Source organism: Haliotis rubra, unplaced genomic scaffold (genome assembly GCF_003918875.1).
Source record: "Haliotis rubra isolate DU_JTF1 unplaced genomic scaffold, ASM391887v1 Scf89, whole genome shotgun sequence".
Lineage (NCBI taxonomy): Eukaryota > Metazoa > Mollusca > Gastropoda > Lepetellida > Haliotidae > Haliotis > Haliotis rubra.
Window position 1 is genome coordinate 1,101,600 of NW_025767623.1, and position 17,911 is coordinate 1,119,510.

A 17,911-nucleotide genomic window follows, 5' to 3' on the forward strand; every position below is an offset into this window, starting at 1 on the left:
GATATCCATAAGGAACCAAATTCATATTGAAATAATATCAACCTTATATGAGAAGCCCATGTTGTATTACCATTATCATCCAGAGTTTTCATCATTTGATATGCCTGATAAGGGAGTCTGTTTCGTGGAAGCTGCATCAGTCTGCACCAGTACTTGACTGCTCTTGAGATGTATTGATTCTAGAGGGGAGCTCTCCCACACTCTCCCAGAACCATGTTGTTATTGGTAGTTTTACTGACTTTAAGAAATTACTTACAAAATCTGGTGTGCACAGTTTCAATAATTTAACAGTAGCTTGTTCCCCATATTTCAGATCCGTAACAGAGTATTGGTGCAATCATAGAGTCAAATATCTTAAACAATTCCATTGTTGTTCATGACTGGTCGTCGAGCTTGTGTTAGGGGTCGCAGAAACACCGCATATGCACAACCAAATATCTTGATATTGACATTGAGCTTGGTTATTGATACTTAAGTGATCTTTAGCGTTGTATCTTGAAAATGATCGCGCTTGTTACTGTCATACGACCATAGTTATCAGCAAAATGAGTCAAGTTTTGCCAAGTTTGCTTTTTTTAATAAACTTTAGTTTTTCGTTATTTTGGCGTATAAACAGTGTATAAAAATATATAAGTATATAAATATGAATTTACTTACATAGACACAAATTCGTAAGCGATCTTACAGCCAGCGCGACCCGGGTTCGAATCCCCACATGGGTACAATGTGTGAAGCCCATTTCTGGTGTCCCCCGCCGTGATGTTGCTGGAATATTGCTAAAAGCGGCGTAAAACCAAACTCAGTCAGTCAGTACAGCCAGCGCGTATGAATATAGCGGCTTTGGCCGACCGGTTTGCTATTGTGTTATATTTGAGAGACTACGACAGTTTCCTTTGTTTACCGTGCATTGATCTACGTGACAATGAGGTGATTTCACGCTGATGTCTGTGTAGACCACGGATATATTGAGGCATGTGTGTGTTTTAAGGGGGCATAGGGTGTGGTTTACAAAGGGGAGGTAACTCACTACTGAGATATAGCCACTGATCAAAGGGGAGGTAACTTGCTGCTATATTTACATGGAGGGCGGTCATCAGTGATCTAATTGTCACTGTTCAAAGGGGAGGTAACTCACAGCTATATTGAGGTTGAGGTTGGTCATTGGTGATCTAATGGTCACTGTTCAAAGGGGAGGTAGCTCACTGCTTTATTGAGGTAGAGAGTGGTCATTAGTGATCTAATGGTCACTGTTCAAAGAGGAGGTAACTAACTGCTTTATTGAGGTAGAGGGTGGTCATTAGTGATCTAATGGTCACTGTTCAAAGAGGAGGTAACTAACTGCTTTATTGAGGTTGAGGCTGGTCTTTAGTGATCTAATGGTCACTGTTCAAAGGGGAGGTAACTCACTGCTATATTGAGGTTGAGGCTGGTCATTGGTGATCTAATGGTCACTGTTCAAAGGGGAGGTAACTCACTGCTTTATTGAGGTAGAGAGTGGTCATTGGTGATTTAATGGTCACTGTTCAAAGGGGAGGTAACTCACTGCTATATTGAGGGTGAGGCTGGTCATTTGTGATCTAATGGTCACTGTTCAGAGTGGAGGTAACCCACTGCTATATTGAGGTTGAGGCTGGTCATTGGTGATCTAATGGTCACTGTTCAAAGGGGAGGTAACTCACTGCTATATTGAGGGTGAGGCTGGTCATAAGTGATCTAATGGTCACTGTTCAAAGGGGAGGTAACCCACTGCTATATTGAGGTTGAGGCTGGTCATTGGTGATCTAATGGTCACTGTTCAAACGGGAGGTAACTCACTGCTATATTGAGGTTGAGGCTGGTCATTAGTGATCTAATGGACACTGTTCAAAGGGGAGGTAACTCACTGCTTTATTGAGGTAGAGGGTGGTCATAAGTGATCTAATGGACACTGTTCAAAGGGGAGGTAACTCACTGCTATATTGAAGTTAAGGCTGGTCATTAGTGATCTAATGGTCACTGTTCAAAGGGGAGGTAACTCACTGCTTTATTGAGGTAGAGGGCGGTCATTAGTGATCTAATGGACACTGTTCAAAGGGGAGGTAACTCACAGCTTTATTGAGGTAGAGGGTGTTCATTAGTGATCTAATGGACACTGTTCAAAGGGGAGGTAACTCACAGCTTTATTGATGTAGAGGGTGGTCATAAGTGATCTAATGGACACTGTTCAAAGGGGAGGTAACTCACAGCTTTATTGAGTTAGAGGCTGGCCATTATTGATCTAATGGACACTATTCAAAGTGGAGGTAACTCACTGCTTCATTGAGGTAGAGGGTGGTCATTAATGATCTAATGGACACTATTCAAAGGGGAGGTAACTCACTGCTTTATTGAGGTAGAGGGTGTTCATTAGTGATCTAATGGACACTGTTCAAAGGGGAGGTAACTCACAGCTTTATTGAGGTAGAGGGTGGTCATTAGTGATCTAATGGTCACTGTTCAAAGTAGGGTAGGGCGATAATACCGGTTAACCGGTATGTTGCAATTCGAACTTCACCGTCCGATATATTGCGATACACTTTTCGCAAACGATCGGTAATTTTCAAGATGTGGCTAGTTAAAACTACTAATAACATTTATATTTCCTTAATATTATTATACATTAATAGTTTTGAGAATGTTTATTGTTCATATATTTGCATTTGCATGACTTTTAAACCATATAAATATAAAAGAATTAGATTGGTACCGGCACTCGTTGTAGGGATAAACAAACCAAAAGGTCAGACGCTGCTGCAGACGCTTCTTCTCGAGTTCCCTACTTTAGAGCGAAGTTTTCAGTTTGGAAACCTTTTCAATTGATTTCGTGTACAACTACATCTGAGTCCTGACAGTGGCCAGTGGCATTGTTTCATTCGAAAGGAAACAGAAATTACATTACCTTAACCCGTGTGTTACACTTTCACAATATATTGCAATACATATTGCAATACGCCAACACATATCCCAATATATCGCAATACGAAAATTTGTGCAATAAGCCCAACCCTAGTTCAAAGGGGAGGTAAGTCACTGCTATGCTTGTAGTGGAGGGGATCATCGATGTTCATATTCCATAATCTGTGGTAAGACATGACGAACCTGCTTTCCCAGGATGTTTTGTCCAGTTTTCTTTAAAATTCTCAGCTAAAGGCTAAAGCTGCAACTCTAAAAACAGTCAAAGCCTAATTCAATTCAAATCTAAGAAGCCCCAACTAAATGATAGTGGCTTGTGAATAATCCAACTCATTACCAGACAATTGATATCATGAGCCGCCGCCAACGTAAGATGATGTATAATCACCACTGTCAACCTGTCTGACCACAGATCCACCAAGTCAACATCACAGACTCGAGAGGACAAGTTCCAATTCGGAATATCTAAATGGTCTTTGCTGAGAAGGATTCCAAATCTCGCCTTTCGTCAGCTTACAAAGCCCCCCACTGTGTTTGAAACTTGGTAATGTCTGTCTTGATTCTATGACTACGTCGAAATTCTCTTTTAGAGAAGATAAGTATAGCAGTCATTGGCCTAAATTTACAAAATTCGTCTGAGGCCATGATACCGTATTGCTGCACCTTTACCAGTTAGAGGCAGGCAAAGAACAGAATCACATCCTTCCAGATAAGCATTGGTCTTGTGAAGGACATCAACCTGTAGCCTCTCATATTGTTTTCAACAATTACAAAGTGGAAGGTGTCACACTTTCCCGTATACTGTTACCAGCATTGAATAGTTTTCTATTCAAACGGTTATTTCCTTTAAGCAAAAGGTATTCAACAGAACAAAACAATTCCATCATCAAAAGAAATCAACACTTACAAGCAAAGATTGTAAGCCTGTGTTTATGAATCACTGTCAGACAGAGATAACGCCGGGTGTTCGAGAAAAGGTAGGCCCATCCTGTCTCTTCTAGGACTCTCGTCAAAACAATAAGGAAAGACAACTGTTTACTCAAAAAAACATATTGTACAAAATAAGCAATGGGACAACATTTATGAAAGCATGTGAGACCGGGTTTCTTGATATTTTTGCTGCCTTAAAATAAGATCCCTGTTGATTCGCAGAAAAGCCTGCTGTAGAAATCAATCGTAACTATGCTATTGACAAACAATCACTATTTAGACTATTACAGCAAGATTATGTTCTACGGTGTACAAGTGTTGTTGCATCATGTACTTTGTATACATGTATCTACTGATTTTGAATGAATAAAAAAAAATATAAAAAGATATTTTAAAAAATGGATTATGTACTGGTATAAGTGACAAACATGATTTCAAACCACTTGCATAGTTGCCTCCCCTCTTAATCATATCCTGACAACTTCAACAACCTTAGGTGTTTCCTGTTTGTGTTTTGAGAGTACCTTCTTTACAAACGCCACCAAAATAAGGAAGGTGATTGAAAACAAGATGCTCTCCGCAAATAAAACATAGCTGTACCACATTGGTGAATATAGATCCATAGTCACCCCAATGATCTGAGGGTTTGCAAGTCCGCCAAGACTCAAGGCAACATAGATGACTCCCATCAGCTTCCCTGAGAGCTGGACAAGTTCCTTCTCTGTCCAAGTGAGACTTGCAGGGAACACCACTGAGATCGCCAGCCCAATACCAACAATGCTGATCCAGATTCCTGTACCAAATCCATAGGTGGCTGACAGAAGGAGACCGAGCTGGGACGTGCAGAGGACCACACAACAGATGGTGAAGAACTGGGTGTGTGTGACGAAACTGATGAGGATGATGCCAACCCCTCTCCCTGCTGTGTAGGAGGCCCAGAAGGCGGAAGACAGGCGTCCACCATATTTCTTTGTCCAATTCATCTGCTTCACGACAAACACAGCCAAGAAAGAAGGAGAGGTGTCCTCTACTTCATCCAAGAAGAAGTAGAAGAGAGCAAAGAGTGCCAGGGTGATGATGAGAAGATGTCGAGGGAGGGTTCTCTTCTTCCTCACGGGACCTTCTTCCTCTTCCTGGTCCTTGGTGTCCTTTTGTGTGTCCTTCCGTCGAATGTTACCTGTACCCTTGTTCTTTTCGTGGAAGTTTTTGATGAGGAACACGAAGGATGACAACCCTGAGAGAACAGCAGCAATGAGGAAGCCATAATGGATATTACTCTCTGGCCTAGGGGGTGCCATAGTCGTCATGCTGGAAGTTGTTGTCGTGAAGGAGGGGTCATTTGTTGTTGTGAAAGAAGCGTTAGCTGTATCTGTCACAGGTTCTGGGGAGAGGAATGGTTCAAGGACGAAGGGGGCAACGGTTGCCCCGAGAGAGAAGGAAAAATGCAGAGCCTGCATGAAGGGTTTGCCCTCGTCGCCCCACTCCTCCACGATCTCCACGTTTGTACCTGAAACAGAGGAAAGGGAATCCTTCAAGGTCACATGCAACGTAAAACACAACTTTGCTGAGATGTGCTGTAGTAGAAACATAGTGACTACCCTGACCTGGAAGCTCCTGTAACCAGCTGAGATGTGCTGTAGTAGAAACATAGTGACTTACCTGACCTGGCAGCTCCTGTAACCAGCTGAGATGTGCTGTAGTAGAAACATAGTGACTTACCTGACCTGGCAGCTCCTGTAACCAGCTATGATGTGCAGAAGTAGAGACATAGTGACTTACCTGACCTGGCAGCTCCTGTAACCAGCTGAGATATGATGTAGTAGAGACATAGTGACTTACCTGACCTGGCAGCACCTGTAACCAGCTATGATGTGCAGAAGAAGAGACATAGTGACTTACCTGACCTGGCAGCACCTGTAACCAGCTGAGATATGATGTAGTAGAGACATAGTGACTTACCTGACCTGGCAGCACCTGTAACCAGCTATGATGTGCAGAAGAAGAGACATAGTGACTTACCTGACCTGGCAGCACCTGTAACCAGCTGAGATATGATGTAGTAGAGACATAGTGACTTACCTCACCTGGCAGCTCCTGTAACCAGGTGAGATGTGCTGTAGTAGAGATATAGTGACTTACCTGACCTGGCAGCACCTGTAACCAGGTGAGATGTGCTGTAGTAGAGATATAGTGACTTACCTGACCTGGCAGCACCTGTAACCAGGTGAGATGTGCTGTAGTAGAGACATAGTGACTTACCTGACCTAACAGCTCCTGTAACCAGGTGAGATGTGCTGTAGTAGAGATATAGTGACTTACCTGACCTGGCAGCTCCTGTAACCAGCTGAAATGTGCTGTAGTAGACACATAGTGTCTTACCTGACATAGTGTCTTACCTGACCTGGCAGCTCCTGTAACCAGCTCAGATTCGCTGCAGTAGAGACATAGTGTCTTACCTGACCTGGCAGCTCCTGTAACCAGTTCGTGTAACAGGAACATCATGACCATTGTCCAGTACACAGAACACCAGGGGATGATTGCACACGTCACAGCATACAGGAAGGATGACACAAACAGAACCACGTGACGGTTGAATCTGTCGTAGAGAGCGCCACCGACCAAACTTCCAACTACACCTCCGACGGCTGCAGCTGTGAAGAAGGCTGCACCCTTGCTTGTGCCAACTCCAGTGATCTGCTGAAGGTCGAGGAACGCTGGTCCCTTCAGTCCAACTATCCATCCCTGTAGAATATAGTGTATAGGAAGACAGTCACCATACATAGTAACGCTGTTGGACTTGGATATCAGTAAGGAAATTGGGACGATGTGCCCAGTAGTTAAAGCGTTCGCTCGTCACACCGAAGAATAGTTTCGAGGCACATTTCTGGTGTTCCCCGTCGTGATATTGCTGGAATATTGTTGAAAGCGGGGTAACACCTCACTCACTCACCCAGTAAGGAAATCAGGTCAAGGGTATAATCAAGGTGTGCTTAGGCTCCAAGTGGAGGATGATACGTACACGTCAAGGATGTGGTGCAGGTGTACGTGCAGGGATGACAATGCATGCTCAAACAATCTGATCATTATTACCCCGGATAACCCAAGCTGCCTGTGATGTGCTAGGTTTGTGGTTACATGAGTTATGCCTTCGGGTACCCATTTCCTGCTGGGTGAACAGGGGCAATTTTGAACAAACTCACTTGCCTAAGGTGAGACTACATGTCACATGTGCTTCGTTGTTGGGCAGGACTAAGTCCTAGAAACTCTCAGGAGTCAAGCTGCCTAACACGGTCACCCATCCAAGAACTCTCCGCACCCAGCGTTGCTTAACTTCACCTGATTGTGACCTGAGCTCAATGCACAGTACCACACGTCACTTTAAGAGGAGGGTCTGCGCTTCACCTTTAGAGTGTGGTTAGCCTGTCCTCAAAGGATTGTTTTGGTTTACACTTTACGGGCAAGGTGTCATTATAGATAAGGCTGTTCAGGTACACATTCTAAACTTCAAGTGTGTACTGAAGGTGTACTTACAGAGAAGAAAGACGAGAGATACAAGCCCAAAGTGTAGTAGAACTTTTCTCTGTACACAGGACTAGCCATTTTCAGCTTTATTCTTTTCACCCATGACTGCTTCTGCTGTGAAACAACCGGAACCGGAAGTGGCTTCTCGGCCAGGCTAGAACTGTTTCCGCCGGACGACATGTGCCTGTTAAAAAGGTTTTGTAAAGTTATGTTATTTAGATAGAGGCGGTTTCCCACCTTCACTGACAGGTAAGGCGATAGAGGCAACAAGTATTTTGAAGCGCAGTCAGAAACATAAGTGGGGGAAATGTGTACCATCATTCTCATTACCAACAGTAATTGGTATCAGAGGTTGGTCGTGTTTAAAAGCAAAATTACCGTCTGGGAAATTATGCGTTTAAGGATTTGAAATTATCTAAATGCATAATTCCCAAAAGCGACAATCATGGGTTTCAGGAATTGGGTTTATTGTTATACATCATTTTAAGTGAGTGACAATCACACAGGGGGTATTCGACTGTACATGAAAACCGGATGTTGCACCCTTGCAACAGCCAATTTTCCACTGTACAGTTTTACAAGGACAACCCAGGCTACAAACGGCGTAAAACAATACTCACTCACTCACTCTTGTCATAAATGTCTATTTCAAGCGGCTCCCCGACTGAAGCTAACGTAGCGATCGCGAAAAAGTTTGTTTTACTCCTGATATTACGCAAGTGATGACCACATGGTGCTTTTGTTCACTTTTACAACAAAATACGTCTTATGTAGCCTGAAACATGGAAAAATATAAACTGTACGCTCTGATGGTTGTTGCACCGGTACTGTACTGGGAGTTGCAGGAAATAAGTATGGTACTGTATGAGTTAGTATGATAATGATGCCTGTATTTTAACAAAATCCCTGCTACAATGGGTTCTCTTTAATTGTCAGGCTAAATGCATACTGCATATCTCCTATTACTGATGGCGACTTTCCATTGCTACTATTATACTCTTGTTTCGGACTTTAAGACTATTATTTGTCATCCTGTTGACGCTCATCCAACAAATGTTTTAAGAGTCCGACAATTGTGGATTGTAGCATTTCCATTATCAATTATTAGGACATCGTGAATTCGAAAGGGATATCGAAATTTTATTTCACTTTTATTTAGACTGAGGGGCAGGTACTTTTTTGCTGAGAAATAACCAAAACTTATTCCAATTGAAAAACCAACATTGACGTAAAAACCAATTACACAACAAAAGTGATAAACGTCACTTCACTTAATATAAGATATTATAAATGTTGTCGCAAATTTTGTAAACATCGACATTATGAAGCCATTATTTGCTATAATTGATTCGTTGAAACTGGCAAGTTAAACATGACAATCAAGTACACAACACACCTAGGGCAAACTTACCCAAGCCCGGGCACCACTGGCGTAATAATAATTTCAAATACAGTAGAACACGGATATAACGAACTCCAAGGGACCAAGAAATTTAGTTCGCTATATCCGATGTTCGTTATTCACATTTGACCGCCATCTTGGATTGTAGAGATGTAGACATTCACAGACATTACCTATATCATGTTGATAAATATGAAGTTTATTTTTATAATAAAATTGAAATAATACAACTACAACTTAAATAAATTTATTTTTTAATGAAAATGCAAGCTTACATTTATAATGTCCAGATAAACCACGAAAGAAGCAAATACTGTAGCGGGTTTTTTTTCATTTGTGACATGTCATAACATGCCCGTGCCTTTTTCTTTTATATTTTCATTTTTATGTAATCAGGCTTTCCGTTCGTTAACATGACACAACATCGGGAAATACCGCCGTTTTCGAAGCTTCGTATGAATAACATGCGAGGCGAATCGTGTGGTGTCTGGTATCGTTCGACAGCTCTGGAACATCAACAATATCACTCTACCCTCGCCGAGAGTATGTTCACAGTTGTAAAAAGCGATTTTATTGGATAAAGATTGGTTTCTAATGACACTTTTTCGCCACAGTCTGCTATAAGGATCGTGATTGGTCAAATCACACATGTGACCTAAGGCAGCCAATCATACAACGGAAATGGATACCGTCCTCGTCAACGAAAACATTAGAGTTGAGTTTAATATCTTTATTTTCATAATGTTTATTCATAACATTTCTATACGTTTTGACATTCTAAATTACAACTGTCAAACGTTTTGCATTTCTGCGCAAACAAAAGATCAAGTAAATCTATAATATCATAATAATTCAAGTGAGTATTTTTAATCGGACTTCGATGTACATTTCAATTACATGTCAAAACGACCTTTGTTTCAGACAATTTGAACCGAGGACACAATCAAAATGCCTTTACGTGGTTTGGGGAAGGACATGAAATGACTGCATAGAGCTCAAGAAAATTACATTTCTTAATAATGCCACATAAAAAAGTGGTATTTTTCAAGCAAGCGACAAACTTGCTTTGTTTTGGCGCCTTAGTCTTCTAAAATAATTGTGACTTTGAATGCCCTAATGACCATGCTTTAGTTATTGAATTTAATTGTTATCAGAAATCTTCCGAGTGTATTTATGTGAAAATATTCTTCATTGTCTAATATTCTCTGTGTGATTGAGATATCAAGAATCATTTCAACGAATATTATATTTCTAATGATGAATGGACGAACAACGGATCGACCCTGTCCAATACATATACGAATTCCGGCACTCAAACTTAATGTTCTAGTTTATCAATGTACAAATCTGCATGGAGGTCAAAATCGAGAAAATTACGTCATGTTCAATAATTTGGTATATTGTGACCTCATCATAGGTTGCTATTTATGAGACAGTCGGTCAAAATATATTTTGTCTGCTAGGGGGTGATGTTTATGTAGACTCATGTACAAGTACAATGTGAATGACCCCCTAAAATTTATGAAGAAGTTCCGGTAAAGTGATATTTTCATTTCAGTAAACATCTCAAATTTCCGTCACTGCAGTGAATATTTCACTTTCTCAAACACAAATTCGTATTCTTTCACACTTAAAAATATATAAAGAATATATAATAAATTTGTTTGATTTTTCAGTTTTTTTATGTCTGATGGCATTTTTTTAAATGACCTTTCACCATTGTGATGCATTGCAAAAACATCTTTAGCATCCGAACAAACGAGCAAACACATTTGGAAGGGAACACAAACCTGTTGTATCCTACTAAGAGTTGGGCAGATTCAGGGCAAGCCGAGTCAGACCGACCACTGTCTGATGGCATTGTCAGGCGAGGGACTGAGTTAGCGCTAAAGAGCTAAAGGATTGCACTATCATGTCTGTTAAATCAGAACAATGATAATGTGTTAACCTGGCCCGCAGGATCCCCTTATCTGTCACCCACTGAACACATCTGGGATAAAATGGAGCGACGTTTACGACGTCATCCGAATCCTCCATCTACGCTGCAGGAACTACGCCAAACCCTTCCTCGTATATGGAATGGTCTTCCCCGGGATATTCATTGACGTTTAATGGCCTCAGTGAGGCGATGGTGCCAGGCCTGCACCAATGTATTAAAGGCGAGTGTTGGGGAATCAGCTCGCTTGGCAAGAGGTTGACGATACCAACCCACATACAACACAACACAGCATTACATAACACAACATTACACAACACAACACCTGCGCAAATAAACGAGTGAGCGAGTTGGGTTTTACGATGCTTTTAGCAATAGTCCAGCAATATCACGGCGGGGGACACCAGAAATGGGCTTCACACATTGTACCCATCTTTAGTTCATGGTGGTACAATTAACACCAAACTCGGGCAGATCTACCACACACGATCTCTCCACAATTTGGTTTGTTTTGGTCTGTTTTGATTAACCACCCCACCCCACCCCCACCCCCACCCACCCCACCCCCAATTACAAATCAAACTACCACATCCATTGACATACGCCACCCTCAACAATGTTTGTTTGATTGTTTCACGCCACCCTCAGCAATATTCCAGCTATCCAGCTATATGACGCCGGTCTGTAAATAATGGATTCAGGACCAGACAATCCAGTGATCGACATCATGGGAAATCGATCTACGCAATTGGGATTGACTCGATCCTGTTAGTCGCCTCTTACGACAAGCAAGATATTCTCTGTATAACTTGACACGTCGTTTCAGGTCAGTCGGCCAACTCTCACAGAACCTACCAGTGGAGTATCAAGGACATTCTAAACACTAGCACAGTGACCCCCTCATGGGTCACGTTGAAAGCATCTCCCGAATACAATAATACAGGTAACAGTCTGTCCATGAATACATGTACTGTAAGATGGTTTCAGCAAACCTCATGTTCACAATCTGCAACCAGAGCCGTGTTTTCATATGTGCGGATCAACATGTGTCGCGTGGCACCGTGGCCTGGCACCGTTTGTGTGCTGTGTTTGAACAAGGTCAGTGTCCCACATGCGTGTCACCAGTTCAAAGTTGTACAGACACAGCCTTGGTCGCGGGACGTATGAGAGGACGGACATCAAAAACAGTATAAAAGGGCGAGTCGGCATACAACTTGTACACATGCCTCAAATGAATTTCACCCGTGAAGATCCGGGTTAGAATTGATCTTCAATAACCCATGCTTGTCGTAAGAGGCGACTAACGGGATCCGGTGGTCAGGCTCGCTGACTTGGTTGACACATGTCATCGGTTCCCAATTGCGTAGATCGATGCTCATGCTGTTGACCACTGGATTAACTGGTCCAGACTCGATTATTTACAGACCGCCGCCATATAGCTGGAATATTGCTGAGTGCGGCTCACTCACTCACTCACTCACTCACTCGCTCACTCGCAATGACTTCAATATGGTGGCTGATTAGGGCCATCGCGATGGCCCTAATCAGCCACCATACTTCAATCGTGTGGGTATACGTATATGTACTGCAGGCGATGTTCAGAACAGTGGGGCGAGATATGTCGCCTCCCGTGTCTTTACGACAAAGTTTCATAGCATTTACACGGGTGAGTGAAATAAATGAATCTGTTTGTAACGCGATATTAATCGTTTTCACATTAAAGTACACATGTTTATATTTATAGAGGCCCTAATATTCACCTCACAGATGCTCAGTGGCGTTAAGGACGAATAATGTGCAAAGTTAAGCCAAGTTACCAGTGAGATTAACAGTTATATCCCATTCTCTGTTTGGCAAACCTAAGCAATTTGGGAAGCAAAAAGTAAAAAAACTTAACGTTTTATCTCCTCAATTTTTTAATCCTTTATGTGTCTACTTGGGGACCAACAAGTACGTCATTTTGTCAAAATCTATCTAAAGTTTGGCTCAATTTTCTGCATTATGATCATATCTTATATACCGGACCGAAACGGACCAAACCGAAGGCCTAGTACCGCAATACGTACCGTACCGTGCCGTGGTAAGAGCATGCCATTTCACCCCTATTTTGTCGCATGGATTATCTTGCAATCGAATACCTCGTTGTTTATTTTCTGTTTATTTCAAATATTTTCTTGAAATCTCGTTTATTTTTATCGTTATTTAGACCATCTAATTCTTGTCTGGGGATCTCTGGATAATTAATGCGTTCAGAAACCCATGACGTCATAATCACGCGGCGGTAAATGAGGTTGGACGTGTTTCACGTTAAACGGATGCATACAAACGGATACAGAATATCTGTGGGGCGGTGGGGTAGCCTAATGGTTAAAGCGTTGGCTCGTCACGCCGAAGACCCGGGTTCGAATCCCCACATGGGTACAATGTGTGAAGCCCATTTCTGGTGTCCCCCGCCGTGATGTTGCTGGAATATTGCTAAAAGCGGCGCAAAACCAAACTCAGTCAGTCAGTCAGTCAGAATATCTGTGCTCCGTATAGAGTTCTGTCAAAAATTCATTAGGATGGTAAATGAGACATGTTGACATACATATTCATGATGTTGTCTGCTCATCTTTAATGTTGTCAACACCATGGACGTGCATGTGGGTGTCAGCGTCATTGTTTGGGATATGATACTCTAACAACATACTTTTAACAATCAGATGCTAACACCGTTGCTTATAACAGTACATACGCTCGTGCAATGCCTAGATTTGCTGTAAATGAACGTACCGTGGGTATGGTGCCAACGGGCATGACTATGGAAACTTTATCTGAAGCAAGAAACTACGCCACGTCCATCTGTAACATCCCGTCAACAGGACAAGTTCTTCGGTTGGTGCATCAACAATGACACCAAACTGTTACATTTACAGCTCCCACAATCCCTCAGTTGAGACCAAGTAGTGTCCAAACCGGAAGTAACCGGCCACATCCGGCCTCGACGTTCGGCGATGCGTCCAACCTTGCTTCCATGTCGACGTCACGCAAAGGTTGGTGGGGACAGCATCTGATGGTCAAAAGACCAGACTCAGACGTTGATGTGTCATGGCTCCGACGGGCATGTTACGGCTCTGCAAGGGTCGACACTCGTCCAGCAGAAAGGGCCCATGGGGTAGCCTAGTGGTTAAAGCGTTCGTTTGTCACGCCGAAGCCCCGGGTTCGATTCCACATGTGGGTACAATGTGTGAAGCTCATTTCTGTTGTCCCCCGCCGTGATATTGCTCGTATATTGCTTAAAGCGGCATAAAACCAAACTCACTCAGACTCTCCGTTTCAGCTTCGCTTACGTCAGCGGCGTCTGTTCGGGGTCAGGCGACCGTTAAGTCTCTGAATATACATAACTGGGATAGAAACAAATACATCCATTTGAATTTAAAAGGATCCCCGCTGATATGGGAGATTGAGAACCTGAACCTTGGGAAAATTTGCTTCATTTTATGGTTTTCGCAATGTAGAAGGGACTGTGGGGCAGACAGTTTGTGGGGTGGAAGTGTAATGATGTGGGCAACATCCCAAATCATGGAAGAAGAGAGTAGGACCTTTGGAGGCAGCATAAAATTGGTGTAAAGCCACGGCTGGCTGTTGGTTAACATATCTCCCCTATGGAACATCCCCACCATTTGTAACAACATCCCCCCGGGCTGTTATCAATCATCATACGCCTCACCGCAATTAACGCTAACAGCGCGGTTACTCCCACTACTTAGTTGTTACAGCCCTGCTCCCTTCTTTTTGTACAACAAGAGTGAGTGAGTGAGTGAGTGAGTGAGTGAGTGAGTGAGTGAGTGAGTATGGTTTAACACCGTTTTAAGCAATATTCCAGCAATATCAATCACTTCGCGGGACAAAAGAAATGGGCTTCAAACATTGTATACATGTGGGAAATCGAACCCGGGTCTTCGGCGTGGCGAGCGAACGCTTTACCCACTAGGCTACTACGACAGGAGATGCCCGGTTAGAATTGATCTTCAGTAACCCATGCTTGTCGTAAGAAGCGACTAACGGGATCGGGTGGTCAGGCTCGCCGACTTGGTTGACACATGTCATCGTATCCCATTTGCGTAGATCGATACTCATGCTGTTGATCATTGGATTGTGTGGTCCAGACTCGATAATTGACAGACCGCCGCCATATAGCTGGAATATGTTTGAGTGCGGCATTAAACAACAAACCAACCAACCTTAATGCGTCTCCTTGGAAACAAACGATCAAACAAAACATCTCGCTCTGCCTCCTGTTACCAGAGGGGCGGTGGGGTAGCCTAGTGGTTAAAGCGTTCGCTCGTCACGCCGAAGACCCGGGTTCGATTCCCCACATGGGTACAATGTGTGAAGCCCATTTCTGGTGTCCCCCGCCGTGATATTGCTGGAATATTGCTAAAAGCGGCGTAAAATCATACTCACTCACTCACTCCTGTTACCAGACATGAGTTTTGTCCGTGAATTTGTTTTGTTAAAACACTGACGAATGACCAAATATTATAATGTTGTTGTCAGTGGAATAACGTTTACACCACTTTTATTGAAGCATAGTTACTCTTTCCGTCAGTATAATGGGGACAAACTAACATGAAAGCATTGTCAATATTCAGCAACACGAAGGCCACAGTTACAGAGCTCCTCTCGCATATTTAACCCACATTAAAAGGAGGAACATGCCTGAAGTAAGCCTAAATCCACACGCTGTGTTTGTCAGTGTGCACCTGTCATCGTATATTCAGGGCATACATAAATGCGTTTGACATATGTCAGAAACTGAAACGAAACATGAGTTTGTGAGCTGTAACTGACCTGAGCGTAGCGAAGTCTCGCTTTAAATCACGTAGTGTTGGGAGTTTAACATTGACTTTAACTCACGTAGGCTTAGGAAATTTACGTTGACTTTAACTCACCTAGGCTTACGAGTTTAACGAGTCTTGGAAGTTTAACTTTGACTTTAAATCGTGTAGGTTTGGGAGTTTAATGTTCACGTATACTTGGGAGTTTAACTTTGACTTTAAATCATGTAGATTTGGGAGCGTAACGTTCACTTTAAATCATGTAGGCTTAGAGTTAATGTTGACTTTTACTCACGTAAGCTTGGGGATTTAACGAGGGCTTTTACTCATGTAGGTTTGGGAGTTTAACGTTGACTTTAAACCACGTACGCTTGAGAGTTTAACGTTGACTTTAAACCACGTAGGCTTGAGAATTTAACGTCGACTTTAAACCACGTATGCTTGAGAGTTTAACGTGACTTTAAACCACGTATGCTTGAGAGTTTAACGTGACTTTAAACCACGTATGCTTGGGAATTTAACGTCGAGTTTAAATCACGTAGGCTTGGGAGTTTAACACTGACTTTAAATCACGTAGGCTTGGGAGTTTCACGTTGAGTTTAAATCACGTACCTTGGTGTGTATTATCTGCGTTTCGGTAGTTGCGTTGATGGAGAAGGTTCTGGTCTGCTATGCTCTGTTCTGCTGTGGGCGAGTGTTCTGTTCCCAACACTCCACTTGGACTGTGTGAGTTGACAGGTGAGAGGGGTGTCAGATTTATGGAGGATCAGCTGTGTAAGTATATAAACCAACACAATCGCGACCAGTACTTACTCACGTTAAAGGTAATACCCGCTGTCGGCGTCCTTTGAGTCCGTGTAAACACCAAGAGTTGTGAAGACAACCAGGCTCAGCGTCTTTTATGCATTGTAAATATCACAGGAGAAAATCTGATGTTGACAGGGGCTCGACTGTCTATTATCAGGGATAATCTACAACATAGTCTCCCTGCTATTATATACTGCTCTTCTCCAAACCGATATATAAAATTTGAAAAAAGGGTTTCCATCACATTTTGAAAAATGAGGCTCTTTCATATTGGATTTCGGATGTATAATTGTACAGAAGTACGGCCCGCTTCAAAACCTCGCATTCATTTCATTAGCAGTCACGATCACTGTCTTTGTTAACGATCGAGTAAATGAGCAAGTGAGTTAAGTTTTACGCCGCTTTTGGCAATATTCGAGCAATGCCACAGCAGGGGAAACCAGAAATGGACTTCGCACTTTGTACCCATATTCGGAATCGATCCCTGGTGTTCGACGTTACGAGCGGACGCTTTCACCACGAGACTACCCCACAGCCCCAGGATTACCCAGCATCCAGGTGATACAACTGGGCCATTTCAGAGATGATTGTCCAACACAATTAATTGTTCGCTTGATGTCCTATAAATGTGTTGTGAAAAACAATTAATTGTTCTGTTCCCTTTTACATGCACAAAACGGGGTGGTGGAGTAGACTAGTGTTAAAGCGTTCGCTCATCACGCCGAAGACCTGGGTTCGATTACCCATATGGGTACAATGTGTGAAGCTCATTTCTGGTGTCCCCCGCCGCGATATTGTTGGGATAAAACTAAACTCATTCATATGCAAAAACTGTCAGTTTTGTAGCTGGTACGTAATTATATGTAGCGTCTCTCACAAAAATTCCAGCCTCTCTTAACCCAGGAATAATAAATACTCCTTTAGCTGTAGGCCTTGACACCGTTATTCCATTAAATCTACATATTTCTCGGGTCACGTACTGTTCTGTCGTGGTGGAATACAGTAGGGACGATGCGCTGAATGTGAGCCCGAATATATTGAGTCAGATCTTGGTGTCAGAGGCGGTGGGGTGGCCTAGTGGTTAAAGCGCTGGCTCGTCACGCAGAAGACCTGTGTTCGATTCCCAACACCGGTACAATATGTGAAACCCATTTCTGGTGTCCCCCCGCAGTGGTATTGCTGGAAAATTGCTAAAAGCGCAGTAAAACCTCACTCACTCACTCACTCACTCTCACTCACTCACTCACTCACTCACTCACCCACACTCTCTCTCTCACTCACTCACTCACTCACTCTTGGTGTCGAGGCTGCATTCAGAACAGCGCCCTGTTCTAGGTAACGGCCTGTTTGTGTGACCCAGCCTATTGTACTGTGATGTTAAATGTTTGACGTGAACGTGAGTGTACTGACATCTCTGTCAGCGGACTGAGACAGGGCCAGCGGCCAATGTTACAACAGTACACGAGGTTCACAATCAGCAACTGAACTTCTGATGCAGTTCACACGGCCATCTGGTAGCAGTAGGGAGCCAAGTGTTTAAAGCGTTCACTCGTCACACCGAAT

General features: G+C 42.9%; 1 protein-coding gene across 2 annotated transcripts; it reads right to left on the reverse strand.

The window, feature by feature from the left end:
• Window positions 1-3,953: 3,953 nt before the first annotated feature.
• LOC124263559 (sodium-dependent glucose transporter 1A-like) lies at window positions 3,954-16,491 on the reverse strand. Of its 2 annotated transcripts, XR_006894883.1 has the most exons (5): window positions 16,154-16,491; window positions 7,393-7,567; window positions 6,318-6,603; window positions 4,274-5,368; window positions 3,954-4,165 (listed from the first exon to the last, which is right to left on the reverse strand). XR_006894883.1 is itself a non-coding variant. In XM_046698220.1 (4 exons), exons 2-4 carry the CDS (start codon window positions 7,561-7,563, stop codon window positions 4,329-4,331), a joined length of 1,497 nt encoding a protein of 498 aa, XP_046554176.1. In that variant the 5' UTR covers window positions 7,564-7,567; window positions 16,154-16,491; the 3' UTR covers window positions 3,954-4,328. The 2 variants fall into 2 exon arrangements, 1 of the variants encoding a protein (XP_046554176.1); XM_046698220.1 differs by having other exon boundaries at window positions 3,954-5,368.
• Between the last annotated feature and the right edge of the window lie 1,420 nt (window positions 16,492-17,911).